Below are 18,373 nucleotides of genomic sequence, written 5' to 3' on the forward strand. Positions count from 1 at the left end.
TTTAAATTGTGTCAGTAATTAGGTCAGCTCCTTGATACGAACGTACAGGATCATTCTTGAATGCTGATCAGTTTAGAATTTAAATTGAGTTAAAGGTTAAATGAGTTTAATTTTTGAGTTGAACTGAAGCATTGTCTGGTGTCAGATTCATCTAGAATTTTTATTTCCAGTTGCTGTATCAAGCGACAGAAGTGGGTCTTGCTGTAATGAAAACGTTGAATAAATTTAGGATTAAGTTAGAGTCACTTGTTTGTTCACTCACAGCACATGAGCGCCTGCTGTGTGACAGGCCTCGTGCCGTGGGGACACGCGTCGGGCATGGTGCAGTAATGAGCGAGACGGCTCCACCTACACGGAGCCCTCGCCCAGCACAGGACAGGCCTGGTGGGCGGTCAGCTGTATTCAGTCCTTCGTGGGGGGGGTGTGTGCACAGACGTGGAGGCGGCTGCAGTGGTCAGGGGCCGGGGTGCAGGCCTGAGCCCAGTGCCTTGACGGTAGAGCCAGATTGCGACGTTGTCTGTGGTTGGCCAGCGGGGCCAGTGTCCGAGGGCCGCGGGGGCCTGGCGGGGGGAGGTGTGTGCAAGGGCCCAGGCCCCAGCTTGTCATGACCGGGCGATGGTGCCAGCTCTCGGGGTAGGCTATGGGGACGCCACAAGGAGGAGAGGACCATCTGGAGGGACAGTTGAGTAGGGAGCTGGTCAAGCAGCAGCACCAAAGAAAACTGAAGGAGAGAGAAGACACGGGAGAATGGAGGAGGATGGAGGTGGGGGAGGTGAGGGACAGGCCATTTGGTGGTTGTGTTGAAATTGCTGTGGGCCTCTGCTCCCTTGGCGTCAGACTCGCGGGGGTCTAATACTGACTTCCAGTTTCTTCCAGTCTCTGATCTCAGAAACTAGCACTTCCCAGCCAGCTAGTTTCAGCTTTACTGGTGGAATTCGGGGCAGTGGTGGTGGTTCACCAGGTGTCTGCAGTGAAAATGGCTCGATCCAAAGTTGAGATGGGTCCCCCATAGCGTGGAAGTGCTGTGCAAGGGGCCCAGCAGGGACCTAGACCCACAGTGCTGGCAAGTGCACGCCCAGTGTCTGTCTCCCTCTTTCAGTGCACGGAGCTTCGTGTCGGGCTGGGGGACAGGAGCCAGAGAGTGTCTCTGTGGTTCCTGGCCTCTGAGTGCACTCTTCTCTGCAGTGTCCCTTTGGGCTGAGCCGCCTCACCACTGCAGCTCGAGGCAGTGGGGAGAAGCGCTCAGCCTGCTCTCTGCCCAGCGTCTGTGTCTTGGCTTTACCTCCTCCGTGCTGCTTGCTTCCGGAGCTGTCACCCACTATATTACAGGTCTTTCCTGGTTTCATTTTACTAGTGTGTCCCCGCTAGTCAAGTAATGCTCAAAATTCTCCAAGCCAGGCTTCAGCAATATGTGAACCGTGAACTTCCAGATGTTCAAGCTGGTTTTAGAAAAGGCAGAGGAACCAGAGTTCAAATTGCCAACATCTGCTGGATCATCAAAAAAGCAAGAGAGTTCCAGAAAAACATCTATTTCTGCTTTATTGACTATGCCAAAGCCTTTGACTGTGTGGATCACAATCAACTGTGGAAAATTCTGAAAGAGATGGGAATACCAGACCACCTGACCTGCCTCTTGAGAAATTTGTATGCAGGTCAGGAAGCAACAGTTAGAACTGGACATGGAACAACAGACTGGTTCCAAACAAGAAAAGGAGTACATCAAGGCTGTCTATTGTCACCCTGCTTATTTAACTTCTATGCAGAGTACATCATGAGAAACGCTGGGCTGGAAGAAGCACAAGCTAGAATCAAGATTGCTGGGAGAAATAGCAATAACCTCAGATATGCAGATGACACCACCCTTATGGCAGAAAGTGAAGAGGAACTAAAAAGCCTCTTGATGAAAGTGAAAGAGGAGAGTGAAAAAGTTGGCTTAAAGCTCAACATTCAGAAAACGAAGATCAAGGCATCAGGTCCCATCACTTCATGGGAAATAGATGGGGAAACAGTGGAAACAGTGTCAGACTTTATTTTTTTGGGCTCCAAAATCACTGCAGTTGGTTGACTGCAGCCATGAAATTAAAAGACACTTACTCCTTGGAAGAAAAGTTATGACCAACCTAGATAACATATTCAAAAGCATGGACATTACTTTGCCAACTAAGGTCTGTCTAGTCAAGGCTTGGAGAAGACAATGGCACCCCACTCCAGTACTACTTTTGCCTGGAAAATCCCATGGACGGAGGAGCCTGGTAGGCTGCAGTCCATGGGGTTGCTAAGAGTCGGACACGACTGAGCGACTTCACTTTCACTTTTCTCTTTTCATGCACTGGAGAAGGAAATGGCAACCCACTCCAGTATTCTTGCCTGGAGAATCCCAGGGACGATGGAGCCTGGTGGGCTGCCGTCTATGGAGTCGCACAGAGTCAGACACGACTGAAGCAACTTAGCATAGCATAGTCAAGGCTATGGTTTTTCCTGTGGTCATGTATGGATGTGAGAGTTGGACTGTGAAGAAGGCTGAGCGCCGAAGAATTGATGCTTTTGAACTGTGGTGTTGGAGAAGACTCTTGAGAGTCCCTTGGACTGCAAGGAGATGCAACCAGTCCATTCTGAAGGAGATCAGCCCTGGGATTTCTTCAGAAGGAATGATGCTAAAGCTGAAACTCCAGCACTTTGGCCACCTCATGCGAAAGAGTTGACTCATTGGAAAAGACTCTGATGCTAGGAGGGATTGGGGGGCAGGAGGAGAAGGGGACAACAGAGGATGAGATGGCTGGATGGCATCACTGACTCAATGGACGTGAGTCTGAGTGAACTCCGGGAGTTGGTGATGGACAGGGAGGCCTGGCGTGCTGCGATTCATGGGGTCGCAAAGAGTCGGACATGACTGAGTGACTGAACTGAACTGAGAGCCCCAATATGTCTATTTAGAAGCATTTCCCTGACACCGTCCATGTGATCTACACACATGCATATACACCCAAACCTTGGCTTACAGACTGTGTTCAGCACACCTGCAGATTCTGAGGGGTTCCTTGGAAGAACGTTGGTCCTCCTGGACCGGCATGTACTTTAACTTTTGGCATCCATTGGCAGAATGCTCACATGTACTGTGTGTTGGGAGAATTAGAGCCTTCTTGCTGTGATGGTGCTTGTAAAGCTGCTGCTCGTATGCCTTTCTCCAGAAGGCCCGCCTCTCCGTCCTCAGTGGCCGACAGAGGTGAAAGTGCCCTTGCTCTGCGGCTCCTTCACGGGACAGTGGGTGTGTCCGTCGCTCCTGAGGGAGCCGCCATGGAAACCTTCAGCTGGGGCAACAAGTGTTCTGCTGTTTCTGTACATGGTCTCACACAGGTCAGGCTGGGCTTGGGGGTTCCTGGGCTGAACACACAGCTTGGGGAAGATGTTTCCTCTCATCCTGAAGAAGCTGTGTCGCTGGGAGCCGTACCCCTGCAGCAGAATGTAGGGGCAGGGTCACTAGGCAAAGAGTTTCCATGTGCAAATTCTGCACATCCCAACCGCAGGTTTCTGCCAGGCTGTTTAGACCAGCTAAAAATGGAATATAAACAGTTGCAGAAGGATGCAGTTAGGAGGAGAAACATTTCTAAGAACTAACCCGTTGCAGTCGGCAAATGTACGCCTTAGCCCATTGCAGTAGGGAGGTGATGGCTCTCTGTTGTTGTCGTTCATTTCTCAAATAGTTGTTTTTGTCTAGTATTTGTACGTGAGTGTTAACGTGTGCACACATGCATATATAAATATATATATTCTAGACATTTCTTCTTTAATGTTTCCACCAAAAATACGTACTTTTAAGTGTAGGAATAAAAAAATTGTTCTCAGTTATTGAAGCTCCTCCAGAAGTAACTCCCCCCCATGGTGGTTTTTCCTTTCTAAAATTCATCTGGAAAAACACTTAAGTTTCTGATCTTGATTTTATCCAGTTCAAGACTGTTAGGAAGAGTTATTGTATAACTGAGCAGTGCTTTTATTAAAAAGAACTGGGCCACTTATTTGCCTTAGAGTTTCTGCTGTGTTTACATCTTTTCTAGGTAAACAAAACTTTTATTGATGATAATATTTTGAGACTAACGCCCTTGTCACCACCAGTGACGCTGAAAGCCCTCTGCTGTCTGCTGGTCTTATGTGCTGTCTGAGCCCATGTGCAACTCCCGGGTGTCTGTGGGACCGTCTGGAGCGCTGGGGGCTGGTTGGTGGGGCTAGACTGAGGGGAGAGAGGCGCTCGGCCCTCTTCTGGCTCTCGGGAGGTGGTGGGGGAGATGGGACCCGACGTGGACACAAGCGCAGTGAGTGTCAGGAGGCCAGGTCTGTTTTTTAATTGGATTGTTTGGCTTTTGAATCTTGAATTGTATGTTTATATATATTGGCTATTAACCCCCTTATCAATCATTACCATTTGCAAATATTTTTCTCCTGTTCAGTACATTGTCTTTTTGTTTTGTTGATGGTTTCCTTAAAAATGGACAGGAAGAACTGAATAGACATTTTTCCAAATGGCCATTAGGCACATGAAAAAGATGCTGGACATCACGAATCATTAGGGAAATGCAAATCAAAACCACAATGAGATACTACCTCATGCCTGTTAGAACAGCTGTCCTCAAAAAGAGCACAAAGAACACATTTTGATGAGAGTGTGGAGAAAAGGGAACCCTCCTATATTGTCTGTGGGAATGTAAATTGGTGCAACCACTGTCGAAAACAGTATGGAGATTTTTCAAAAAAATAAAAACAGAACTACCATATGACCTAACATTTTCATTCCTAGGAATATATCTGAAAAAAAGGAAAACACTAATCCAAAAAAGTACATGCACCCTAGTATTCATAGCAGCATTATTTACAGTTGCCAAGATATGGAAGCAACGTAGATTTCCATTAGCAGATAAATGAACAAAGAAAATGTATATATGTGCGTGCGCGCACACACACAATGGAATATTACTCAGCCATAAAAAAAAAAAAAAAACAACGAAATTTTGTCATTCACAGCACCATGGGTGGACCTGGAGGGCATTATGCTAAGTGAAGTAAGTCTGACAGAGGAAGACAAATACTGAATATAACAGAAAAGCAGGCTCACAGGTGTAGAGAACAAACTAGTGGTTATCCGTGGAGAGGAGGGGGAGGGGCACAATAGGGGTAGGGGATTAAGAGGCACAAACTGTTCTGTATAAAGTAACCTACAAGGATACATTTATAACACGAGGAATAAACCCAGTGCTTTATAATAACTATAAATGGAGCTGGTGCTTAGTGACTAAGTCATGTCCAACTCTTGTGACTCCATGGACTGTAGCCCACCAGGCTCCTCTGTCCATGGGATTTTCCAGGCAAGAATACTGGAGTGGGTTGCCATTTCCTTCTCCAGGGGATCTTCCTGAGCCAGGAATCTAACCCACGTCTCCTGCATTGGCAGGTGGGCTCTTAAGCCATAGATGAAATATGACCTTTAAAAGTTGGGAATTGTACACCTGTAACTTATATGACATTGTACATCAACTGTACTTCAATGAAAAAAAAGGCAGAAGTGGAATCTGGACCGCATGATCTGTGTGTGGCGTTGTTGGGCGGAACAGTTAAACCCGAGGCCCGCAGGTGGCCTTGTGCCTGTCCAGGGAAGGAGGTAGAGCCAGATGGGCGATTCTGTCTGTCTGACCCAACCTCTGCTCAGACCTCAGCCTCCTCTGCCAGGCTGTCTGGGTCTGTCTGTCTGTCTGTTGGCTTCCGTCAGTTTGGACATAGCTGTGAACTTCTTTTCAAGGACTTGAAGAAATGCTGACGTTTACTTCAAATGTTAACTAAGACTCGTGCAGGTGAATGGCAGGGATTCCAATGAACAGATGTTAATACATTCTGAGTGCTTCTCTGCAGCTGACTCTCGAAACCTCCTGGATCCCTGGACCTTGAGCATTGTGAGGGACCTTGGGCACTGTCCAGACCAGCCCTGTTATTTTCCAGGTAAAGGAACCAAAGGCCAGGGACTGAGTGTGCTGTGGGGATGCCATGCAGCCTGGTGAAGGCTCCCCATCTGCGGCTCCCTCTGCTGTCCTCGAGGCCTGCTTGGGGAGGGCTCCCGGGCTGCAGCCATCTCTTGTTCCCCATGTGCTCGCCAGCTGAGCAGCTTCGCTTGCCTGACCCTGTTGGTCAGCATCCGACAGCCCATCCTCGGGCGGCGGTGGGGTCTGGAGGGTCGTCCTGGAGCTTCACAAGGCATTCGGCTCTCCGTCTCTCCCCATCTTCAAGGCGGGTCCAGTTGGGTGGTGGAGGTTCCAGGCCAAGAGCAGGAAGAACACCTGGTGTGGAAGGACAGGGGTTCTGGTCAGGTCCTGGTTGCTGGAGTCCGAGTCCTCAGGGAGTGGCAGATGGGCAGGAGGCGAGGAGCGGCCTGCGGCGGATGCGGCCGCTTCTTCCCTGCCGAGCGCAGCCCTGGCCCCTGAGTGCAGGCAGCCCGTGGGCACGGCCCACTGTGGACCCGCCTTGTAATGGGCTGTAGTGTTTCATTTCAAAAAGTGGCAAACTGCGGCCAGTTGGTTTCCTTATTAGAACTCACGTATTACATTGGCGAGTATGTTGAAGGAGAGAAGGGAGTGTTTTGTAATTTCAGTGTGTCCTGCCTCTGCGCCACACCCCGTCCTGTGGATGATTATTAGAGGACTGGACTTCTGCCCACAACTTGTTTATCCATCTCATCAACTTGTTCGCTTTTTCAGCCCTTCTTCCCTTCACTTTATCATGCCAGCTCCAGGGATCCCTTATTAAAGGGGTCAATTAATCATGTGATATCTTGTTTTTTGCATCTGAGTTTTCAAGAGCTCTCCAGATTTTTATTGCCTAAAGTTCCATATGCCATAGACATAATCCCGTCAGCTGTAAATTGCCTTCTGGAGGAGAAATTGACAAACAACTTTATAATTGCATTTTTAGACTTAATATCTGAGGGCCAAAAGCATATTCAAGATTTATGGGGTTCCTGAATTTAAACTATAAGCAATAAAATTTTCTTAAGGTGGGGTCCCATCTGCATCTATTATTACAAAACCCTTAAAGTTACTTTAGCATGTGACATGTTAATAGTTTTCTTTTTTCTTTTACTTTTTGACAAATTGTGTCTAAGAAAATTTGCTTGCATGGAAAGTTTTCTGTGTTTGCAGACTTGAACAGTTTTGCTGGTTAAGCAGTCTGGGGATGATAAACTTTTTTGTCAAAGTATGACTTTGTTGCTGCATTCAGGAGAATCAGAACCTGTAGGACAGGTCTGTTTTAAAGGACTCCCACTCATTCTGCCCAGGGTGCTGTGGAAGTCATCTGCCTTGACAGAACTAAAATATATGTAATCTTTTAAAAAAATCCACTTTCAGTTTATTTACATGATTTGGAGGAGCACAGGTATAAATTAGAAATTGTCCTCATTTTGTCCTGATTATAAGCAGGGCTGGGCCTGCTGATCATTTCAGTGGATGGTTACCCCCTGGGGTAGTGGGGTTGCAAAGTCATTGCTGTGGGAGGGGAGAGATTCCCCTCTGTGACTGCATTATCAGTGCTCCTTTGACCCAACTGCACCCTTCTTCTGTACTAAAATATACTCAACGTAAAATTTCCTGTTTTAACCATTTTTTTGTTTTGTTTTAACCATTTTTAAGTGTACAGTTCCACAGTGTAATACTGATGTTGCTTGACACCCATCGCCACCGGCCAGCTCCAGAACTGTGTGTTTGCCAGACCGTAGTGCTGTACTTGGTGAACACTATGACCTCCGCCAGCTCTGAGCTCAGAACCGTCCCCGCCGTCCTGCCTGTGTCTCTCTTCCAGCCCTCCTTTGATACCCAGGGCTGCTAGGCTGCCCCAAGCCGAGAGGGGCCTGTCCGGAGGCCCGGCCCCCTGCAGGTCCTAATAAGCCACCTTGGCTTGGATGGCAGGTGGGCCTCGGGGCAGCGGGGCAGGGAGTGCAGCCGCTCTGCTTTGGGAGTGTGGGGGCTGTAGAGCCAGCCGGCCAGATTTGCTGATCGGTGGGGAAGAACTTTGAAGAAATGCAAAGTTGTATGTAATTGTTGGGGAGGTATTCCTAATGAAAGCAGGACCCCAGGGCACAGAAATTGTAAGGCAGAGAGACGCTGAAGAAACGCACCATCTTAAGACTGAAAGGATGCTGAGTTGACCCTGGAGCTTTCTGCATCTGGTCAGCATGGCTTTGATGCGGTTGGACTTCTCCAAAGAGGAAGAGGAGGAAGGTTAGCGGGGGAGGTGGAGAAGGCCACGGGCAGGCCTGGGGTGGCAGGACGAGGAGGGGCAGGCCGCGGGCTGTGGGGGGAGCAGCCGCCAGCAGGGGACGGAAGCCCCTTTGTGCTCTGCCGGCCCGCTGGAGCCCCCGGTCTGGTAGCTCGTGGTGAATCTGGACTGCTCTTGAACCTGTGATTTTTCAGGAGTTTCAAGGCCCTTTGTTGCACACTGACTTTGAATCTTTTAATTTCTGAGATGCTTTCACCTGTAACGGTTAACTGTTTCCTCTGTCTTTAGTTAAGGAACTGTTATTGGGTGCAGTGATCAAAACCAAAATATCAAACAGGCAGCGGAGAATCTTCAGTGGATACATGTAACATGCTTTAGAGAAAACTATAAGCAGGAGAACATAGTCTGATCTTTTGCTTTCTGCCTTGAAGCCTGGCCTGTGCTGCTCACAGGAGACCTTAACCCTGACCTTCTGAAAGTGACTTCCGATCACTCTGAGGGGGCGCTGTGCTCTGAGTCACGAAGGCACAGGTGGCTGTGTGCTCTTTCCACCCTGGCTTGGAGAAGGGGCACTTTATTGAAGTGGGAGGCTCCAGCTCTGCCTGTGAAAATGTTATTTCATGTCACGAAGCCAGGATAAGGAGAACTGAAGAGCAGCTTCCCCCCATTGTTGTGTCAGAAGCAGCCGTGTCAGGAACCCTCACAGTGGGGCAGTGTATTTAGTTACGAGAGAGCAGTGGGAACAGATCGGCATGGCTGGTGTCCTGGGGGGGGCTCCTCTGTTCGCAGATTCTGGGAGCACTGGACTCCCCGCTGTGAGAGGCTTGGCCATGTGGCTCCTGTGGCTTGAGCTGCTGTCTTCACCAGGAAGAGCGCATGGTCTGGGCCGTCCTCTGCTCCAGGAAGGGGACGTGTAATGTATGGTGCCGACCAGCTCCCCCGGGAGCATGGAGCCAGGCCGGCCCCACGGCCTGCATCCCTGCTGTGGGGACATTGCGTGGACCCCTCGGGGTCGCCTCGTTTTCAGCCTCGCACACCTGGTGTGTGGTGCTCAGTGGCACCCAGGTGGCCTGGGGAGGTTGTCCATCCTGTTGCTGCATGGCCTGCTCCGACAGAGGGCCACGAGGAGTGGAGTCCTCGTGAGAGCCTGCTGATGGCGGTGTATCGATTCCCAGGACATGCTGGCTGCGTCTAGAGCTGTGCCACGCGCTCACTCGGGGCGGGGGGTGATGGCTTACCCGTGCAGCGTGTGCCGGGGGGGCGTGCCCGCATGGTAGCTGGTTCATTTCCATGGGGAGTCTGCATTGTGTGTCCCGGTCACTTTGGGGAAGTGTTGTGCCCGTTGTGTGAAGGCCGCCTTCAGGTGGTGCTGGCACCGGGGGCCACAGGGTGCAGGTGGGCGGCTTTCTGTTGACACCTGTCGCGGGACTGCAGCACGGACGCCAGCATCAAAAGGTGTGGGAGTCACATACACTCGGAAGTCCTTCCCGGAAGGTTAGTCTTCATTTTCCCACACATATATAACCTTTTAGTATTTTCTCCTAGCTTTTTCATTAACGTATGTAAAAATATTAAAAGCCCTTGTATATTACATCAAAAACTATGTCAGCTGCTCCGCTTTTTTCTATTTATTAAAACTTTTCAAGCAGTAAAAACATTTTACTTGTTAATGAGGGAAAGTGGGAAAATTAATGACAGAGAGCGGGATCCACCGCCACGTCTCCTCTGAGCCACGCACAGCCGGCGTGCTCCTTGCTGCATGTACTTTAATTTCCCTGTTAGGGTTCAGTAAGCAAATGCAAATAGATTTAATGATTTGCATCAGTAGATCATTTCTCAGTTTAATATCCTCTGATATTTTGGGTCAAGGACTCTTTCTTTGGGAGGCTGGTACAATTTCTGGAGCTAAAATTATTAATATTAGTAATAGTACATTATGTTCAAGTGAATGGAGAGAAACGTATCCTTTTTCACAAAGTCATGTTCACACAGTACTGTGTTGGCCGTGAGCGGTGGAGACAGGAAGCCTGCCTGACGAAGCAGATGAGCGGAGCAGGACGTCTTCCTGGTGCGGTGCCTTGGAGCTGGGTGAGCAGTAGTGCTCTTACTTCCACACACCTGGTGAACCTGTGGGCCCGTGGGGCACACAATACATTTTTGCCACATCAGTTCAACCAGGAAGTGGAATTAGAACTCTGTTCACCAAGCAGTCATCGAGCTTTCCTATGCCAAGTCTGAGTAGGCTGGTGCAAGGTCGATGCGGAGACACGCTTCTGTCCTCGAGGAACTGTGTCTGTGGGGAGAGGCAGGAGCATCGGCAGGAGACTGCGTGTGTGGCGCAGAGAGCAGCAGGGTGTTCCGAGGGCACTGAAGGCTGCTGGGGGAGCCCCGGAGCCAGCAGGAGGGGCCTCCCAGGGAGCAGCGGGGCAGCGCCTTGCTCGCCTGCCCTAAAGGCCTCCCCGGTTCCTGCCTCCCCTTACAGAGGCTGAGCGCCCGGCGCCAGCTCACTGTGGGGCAGGGGCAAGTCTGCTGCCCTCTGGATTGCTCCTGGGAGGCCTTCCTCCCCAGTGCCAAGAAATGGGTGAGGGAGACTCCCTCTGCTCCTCAGTCTTTGGACGTAATGTGTGAAAATGTGATTCTGGGAGCTGGGGCAACTGTTTTGTAACCATGAGTGGCCAAGACTGGCGCTGAAAGGCAGTTTGCTGCAAGAAAGAAGGTGCCACGAGCTGGGTCCTTGATGGGCCTGCCCGTGGCTGGCCTTGTCGCCCGCGGGCTGATGGTGTCCAGCCTGCCTGTGCCACAACATTAAGCAGCCTGCAGAGGCTGAGCTTGTGGCGCTTTCATCTGTGGAGCGTAGGCCCCTTTAGCAGATAAAGGAAAAATACTGGGTTAGCCAAAAAGTTGGTTTGAGTTTTTCTGTAACATCTTATCAGAAAAATCCAAGCGAACTTTTTGGCCAGCTCAGTACAAAGGAAATAAGTCCCTCATAGTTCTAATACCCAGAAGTATATTATTAATATTAATATTACAATTCCTTCTAGCTTTTTCACCACTTTGTGTTTAAAATCAGTTCTGTGTTCTACTTTCTGAATTTACCTTCACCTCGTAAGCGTTTTTATGTTATTACTTTTTTTTTTTAATTTAATTTTATTTTTAAACTTTACAATATTGTATTAGTTTTGCCAAATATCAAAATGAATCCGCCACAGGTATATATGTGCTCCCCATCCTGAACCCTCCTCCCTCCTCCCTCCCCATACCATCCCTCTGAGTCGTCCCAGTGCACCAGCCCCAAGCATCCAGTATCGTGCATCGAACCTGGACTGGCGACTCGTTTCATACATGATATTATACATGTTTCAGTGCCATTCTCCCATATCTTCCCACCCTCTCCCTCTCCCGCAGAGTCCATAAGACTGTTCTATACATCAGTGTCTCTTTTGCTGTCTCGTACACAGGGTTATTGTTACCATCTTTCTAAATTCCATATATATGCGTTAGTATACTGTATTGGTGTTTTTCTTTCTGGCTTACTTCACTCTGTATAATAGGCTCCAGTTTCATCCACCTATATTATTACTTTTAAAGTGGTTTGTCTGCTTTTAAAGGCCTGCATTGGATGCTTTTGCCATGGTGACGCCTCCTCCTGCCCCAGTGAGCTCCAGGCTGTTTGTTTGCGGTCGCTGGGTTGCATCCTCGATGAGCATCTTCGTGAACCTGGGGAACATTTCCTTAAGCTTCCTGACTTCTTCCCCTACGGTTTCAGCCCCTGTAACACCCTTCCTTTTCTGCATAGTCATTTTTGAAATTAAGCGTGTTCACGTAACCTCCTTAGAGAATGTGGTTTAGTACTTTAGGATAAGGAAACACTGGCTCTGACCAGCTCTTCTGTCCTTGCTCTCTGACCCCTGAACTCTAGACTGAGGTGTACTGACCTGTACTTCCTGGTGTGTTGCTGCCCAGCCCGGATCTCGTGGTGCCAAGTGGTGGGTGAGACCACAGCCTCCAGAGCTAGGCTCCTGGGTTTTGAGTCCCAACTCCACCCCTTGACAGACACAGGGGGCGAGTCACTTCACTGCTTGGGCCTTGCTTGCCCACATGTCATATGGGATCGTGATAGTACCTATTCCATAGGGGATCGGGAGTGTTACATGAGCTGATCTATAGAAGGTTCTTAGAATAGTGCCCAACCCCGAGTAAGCCCTGGAGTGTTAGCTGCCGCTCTGGATGGCAGTGATGGCAGCCGTCCTGCCGATGGTAACAGCAGTCCTGCTACTGCCGCTCTGCTCCCCGAGATGACCCTGGGATGCTCCCCCCACTGCCTCTCCACCTGCAGGCTGCTTCTCTCCTGTCCTCTCTCCGGAATCTGACTATCTCACGGCCCTCTCAGTTGTCCATACTTGGTTCTAGACCCTCCTCCAAGCTCTTCAGCACTTTGAACTCTGCACTGGCCCTGGTCACACTGTGTTAGAATTACCTTCTTCCGGGGCTGTGTCTTCAAGCCTGAGTTCCTGGAGCGCAGGGCCGTGCTTCTCTTGCTTCCTGGCTCTGGTACCCTTAGTACCTGGCCCAGGACGCACTGCAGACATCTTTTTAAAAGATGGAACAAATGAAGGGTTGGGGACTGGAATACCAGAGCTCTTCATAAAGAGTGATGTGCTCATAGAGGTTGGAGGTGAAAACAGTGTGGTGTTCAGGGTTTTATTTCAGCCGGTTGCCAGAATCTGCATGCTGTCTGCTCAGGGTCTTCCCACTCTGAGGTCCTCTAGAGCAGATGGAGACTATGCCCAGGGTCAGGGAAGTCCACGTGACTACTGGACCTTCTGAAAAGAGGCAGCCCCCAGAGGGTCCTCGATGGGCCCTTCTGTGTCACCCTCTCTTCAGAAGCTGCAATCAACTGTTAAACAGTGGTTTCCAAGTAGCCTTTTATTCTCCTAAGTATCCTCTTAAAAAGAGCCCACGTTTTGTCACTGTCGTGCCTCGGACTGTGAGGGCTTGGCAGGATTTTACTGTGTCGTCATGTGAGTTGAGACCAGGCGGTGTTTTAGTGTCAGCCCTGGTGGTCTCGGTGAGAGTGCTTGTTATGGGCTGGGCTGGGCTGGGCTGTGTCTCCACAAATCGATACATTGAAGACCTATCCCCTAGTACCTCAGAGTGGGACTCATTTGGACAGAGCGCCTTTATTTTTTATATACTTCTTTTTATCCAAGTATAGCTGATTCACAATGTTAACTTTTTGTGTGCAGCAGAGTGGCTGTTACCTTTCTGCTCTTCTCCGTTACGGTGCTCACAGTACATTGAACATGGCTCTCTGTGCTGCACAGCAGGGCCTCGCCGTTTGTCCACCCTGTGTGTAATGGCTCACACGTGTTGACCCTGACCTCCCTCTCCATGCCTCCCCCAGCACCCGCCCCCTTGGCAACCACAAGCCTGTTCTCTAGGACGCCATCCTGAGGGTGGGCCCTGATCCCACGTAGCTGGTGCCCTTATAGGAAGGAGAGGTTAGGGCCCTGACGCAGAGGGAAGACCACGTGGGGACAGGTGAGGGGGTGCCTCTGTAGGCCAAGGTCAGAACCTCAGCAGGAGCCAGCCCCGCAGGCCTGGAGCTCAGGCTCCTGGTCGCCAGGGGGCCGCGCCCGGCCTGGTGGTCTTTGTTACGCAGCCCTGGCAGACTGGCGCAGTGCTGCTCAGTGGCTGCCGGGTCACTGTGGAGCTGGCTTCCTTTCTCGTTGCTGTGGAGGTACGCTGCTGATAAAGCTAAGCAGTCATCCCGGGTCAGTTACCTGCTTGAATATCACCAGTGTTAGCAGAGTTGTGGCAGGTTAAGATGGGACCTCAGAACACAAGTGGTTATAGGAAAATGATTCAAGAAGGCATCCTTTTTAAAAAATGAAGACTATTGAGGAGTAGCAGAGTTGGGAGGAAGGTACAGAAATTGCCCTCATGCCTCCTGCTCACACAGGCACAGCCTCCCCCACCCCAAAGGGGCACACACGCTGCAGTCAGCGGGCCCACGCTGACACGCAGTGACCGCCTGAAGCCCCTGCAGGAAGCACAAGTCACGCTTCACCCTAAACGCATCCATTTCTTAAATCCAGCCAGGTCCTGGCTGGCTGGCCCTCAGGCCCTGTGCACTGGACTTGGAGAGTCTGTGGGCCAGCCCTTCCTTGAGAGGAGCCTGTGACACTGTGTTCTCCCCTGTTTTATAAACTGTCTTTTCTTGTCCTCTTCTTCCTGTTTTGCTGCCCTGTCCTACCTGTCCCCATTAATCCACGCTCCCTAGAGTCAGGAGTGTGTGGTATATTATGTTTCATTATCCAAATGCAGAGCAACTTACACTGTATCTCACCCCAATTTCACTGTCGAATCAGAAAATCTGCTCTGATATTCTAGATGTCCCATCAGGCTTAGGATGCAGTCTCTGTGCTGTCACTGATCTCTGACTAGTGCCTTGTCTCCCAGGCTCTCTTTAACTTCTGAGACTTTTTCACTAACATCTTTCCACCTTTTTCCTAAGGGTTTAGCCCATCTTGAATCTCTGTATGAGTGCCTGAGGTCACTACCTGGGTCGAATTTCTTGGGTTAGTATCTTTGGGATTTTTAACATACCTTAATTTCGTTTATGTTGCCACATATGCTTCTTCCAGTGGTAGAAATGAACTGTAATTTTCCTCTGAGACTGCCCTATGACCTTCAGGACTGCACATAAATGAACTCAGTAGTGAGTTCACTAAATGTTAAATACTTAGGTAATTGTTTAAGTGATAGAGATTTTGCAGAATTCTTTGAATTTTTATATAGATATTTACAAAATGTTTTATTGATAATTGGTGAAGTTGATTACAGTTTTTTAGAATAGGAACTCATTGTTTTTCCAAGTTACAGTGAGAAAAAGCCTTTGTAGATTCTGTCTGCAACATGTTTTCAGGAGTGAATTACTAGATTTGGAAAGTGAGGGACGCCTGAGCTTTTGTTCTCAACTTCTTTCTGGAAGAACTGGACTTAAACTGTGCATGCTCATCATATTTCAGAACATGAGTCTGAAATAACAGAATCGCATTTGGAGATAAGGTTGTGTAGTCGCCGTCATTCGATGTGAAGTGAAAGGTGCATCTGGTAGCTATGTTTCCCTTCACCCTGTCAGCCGTACCCGCTTCCCTTGTGCAGACTCCAGAAGGGACCCCACTTCCTCCATGTCGGCAGCGAGGCCACCTGGGCCTTCACGAGCCACCAGGATCAGGCCGCGCCAGCAGCTGTGTCCTCAGGACCCATCTTCCGTGTCAGTAGAGCCGAAGTCTCATCCACTGTTGATAAGCGGCCGGATAGAAACGTGTAACACCTTGGCTAACAGGCTGTGATGAAATTGAAGGTGGTCTTTTCAAAGACTCCTTATTGAAATACAGCCCGTTTTGGGTAAACGTAATAGTACAATGAGCCCTCAGCTTAGTGGAAACATTATAGAATGCAAATGGAAAGATTTGTGGTATTTTTCCTTCATGAATTTGTTGTTATCTTTGCAGGAGTGAAGAACATCAATATTTCATGGCCTTTCCCCAGGATTGTGTATCTTAGCAGGTGCGAGGCATGTGGCCCTGATCCTCGCTGGCTTTCTCTGACTTCCTGGTGGCTTTGGTCCCTCTGCCTGGTGGGGGCAGGGCCCTTTCCATCTGAGTTCGCTAATTTCCCGTTTTCCCTCCCTAAATGGAAGCTGTGCGTTCTCTCTCCTTGGCCCTCCTTTCTGAGATGGGAAATTGTGTTACAGCTCTGTTGTATTATCGTGGACCTGCTGTGGAAATCCCCTGTGTCTTTCCTGTGATTGCCACCCTGCGCTGCACCTGAGGAGAGGCACCTGCTTTTACAGTCTTTGTTTCTGCTCTTTTGTGAAAGTGCAGCTGACTTGGAGTCTTTCGTCAAGTGTGTCAGATCATTTTTGCTATTTCCCTTTTCCCTTCAGCCTTCTCTTACTTTCCATTTCGGTCTTGGTTACCCGTCTTAGGCACACTCATGCTTGCTGCTGGTCCGTCAGTTATGCTCTCAGGGTAGCCTTGATCTCATTCCATTCCCTTAACAGTGGCATTAGCAGTTGGCATATTTGGGATTTGAATGAGCAGTGTTTGGTCTTCTAGCGTTTTGCACACAGCAGTGGGGCGATGCCCTGGTTCTAGAATACTCACCTTTACCAGGGCGCAGTTTCTGCGTCGGAACAAGGCTCCAGGCCCACACACAGACGTCTATTGTTTACTCTTAGGTGTTGGTGTGTTTGTACCTAAACCTTAACCCATTTATATGAATGACCTCGTGATGACAAGGACAATTAAAGTACTGTAATATAGTATATTAAGTAGACTTAGACTACACATTTACCTGTATATACTATATTTTCAATATTTATTCAGAATGACTTTTCTCAAATATTTAATAAGAATTAATAATTGAATGTACTCTTGCCTTCTTACTTTGCCCTGGGATCCCATAAGATCTTTGAAGCTAAAACTAGTTTGGGCCCTTAAGGGGTTTATAGAAATTAGGTATGGCTGGTATGGTGAAAAAATTGAGTCCTTAAGTAATTTACTATTCCCAGTGATAATTAGAAGAAACCCCTGCTCCAGCTCCATTTCCCAATCTTTTTACTGTTTTCAGGGGGAGTTCTTGAGGTATTAGCAGCTATTTTTTTTTCCTGTGATCCCAGTGTAAGGTAAGTGGCTTTGGCATAGCATGTTGCCTTGATGGGTTATTAAATTGTCACTTCTAAGAGATGAATGTGGGTTACAGAGTATGTTGTGCCATATATCATTTTAGTCATCAGGAATGTTTCAGAAAACTGAGTAAGAGTAAATTCTTTTAAATTTATGATTGAAATTAGCAATTTTATTAGGTCTTTTTTTAAAAACCCTACAAACTTTTAAAGTCTTTCTCAAAATATACATCTTTGTTCTCAAAAGAGGCCTGCAGACTGCCCTTAATTTGTCTTTAAAGGACACAGAATTTTAGCAGAATCCCTGGGCTGCGGAGCAGACAGACGCAGCGGCTGTTCCTTGGGCGTCTGCACAGAGGGCTGATGTGCCCTGAGATTTACTGTGCGTCACCGCGGCCGTCATTCCCCTAAGTGTTAATTTTAACTCCACTAATAAGAAACTGAACAAAAGTGAAATTATGAGTTCAGTAGTATTCTATGAAAGGTCAGTTGTTAAAAAGGCAGAGTCTGACATTCTGTGAACAAGGTGCCTTCATTAATCATCCTGATAGGAGGACACGGGCGCTCTTGACCAGCACCAGTGAGCCTTGCAGCGGGTGCTCGGAGGGCCTGATGTGCATGTCTCTATGTAAAGACACAGATTGCTTCCATGTATGTTGAGTTAATATAAGAAATTTATCTTTGGAATTTGGGGATGTGTGTGTAATACGGAAACTCTTCTGTGCTCCACTCTTTCGGAAAGGGAGCACGGCTGTTGGTCTCCTGGCTTCTTGCGACACAGCCTCCGCAGCACCACGCAGATCTGCAGGGCCGCAGAGAGGCAGCGCGCTTCCCAGGCGCACACGGCCGTCTCCCAGGCCTGTCCTCCGCAAACGCTGACGAGCTTCCTTCAGTCTCTTGTGATCTGTATTAAGGCCTAACTTGTTACACGTTTTGACTCTTCTCTGCTAAACCAGTCATAGGGTACTGTCTGACTCTCATTTTTCTATTCATTATTGCAGCAGAGTGCCTACTGTGTGCACAGAACTTAGATACAGCACATTAAATTATCTGAGATTTTATGTGTCCTGCCAATTTAGTGTTAAAGTTCAGTACAAACATATAAATTATTAAGCAGTTACCTGGCGACACAGTCATCGGTCGGCCGTCTTTTACCCTAGCCTGTTGACAGGGTGTTTCTTTCCGCCATAAAACCCAGTGCCGTTGGCACTAAAGCCTCTTCCCAGATTGTCTTTGTCTGTGTCGCTGCTGTGGAATCTCACTGAGAGCGCCTGAGTATGAGACTAACCCAGAGTACTCGGCAGTATCTCGTCTCAGAAGCAGCTATTTTCAGACATTTTAAAAAGCTGATTTCTGTAAAAGAATTTTTTTCCTTCCTGTTCTGTCTCATCATTGCGTTAGGAGGGAAGTGCTGGGCCCCTACTGTAG

General features: G+C 48.7%; 1 protein-coding gene across 3 annotated transcripts in view; it reads left to right on the forward strand.

Moving 5' to 3' along the window:
* Window positions 1-18,373, forward strand: part of MGMT (O-6-methylguanine-DNA methyltransferase) — a 226,224-nt gene that overhangs the window by 13,045 nt on the left and 194,806 nt on the right. Inside the window, exon 4 of one of the 3 annotated variants that reach the window (XM_055561053.1) lies at window positions 16,013-16,600. The exons of the other annotated variants lie outside the window; for them this stretch is intronic. Coding sequence (XP_055417028.1) covers window positions 16,013-16,376 — 364 coding nt within the window. The 3' untranslated portion in view covers window positions 16,377-16,600. Of the gene's footprint in view, window positions 1-16,012; window positions 16,601-18,373 lie in introns of those variants that run through there. 3 annotated transcript variants of the gene reach the window in all.

The sequence above is a fragment of the Bubalus kerabau genome, chromosome 22 (genome assembly GCF_029407905.1).
Source record: "Bubalus kerabau isolate K-KA32 ecotype Philippines breed swamp buffalo chromosome 22, PCC_UOA_SB_1v2, whole genome shotgun sequence".
Classification (NCBI taxonomy): domain Eukaryota; kingdom Metazoa; phylum Chordata; class Mammalia; order Artiodactyla; family Bovidae; genus Bubalus; species Bubalus kerabau.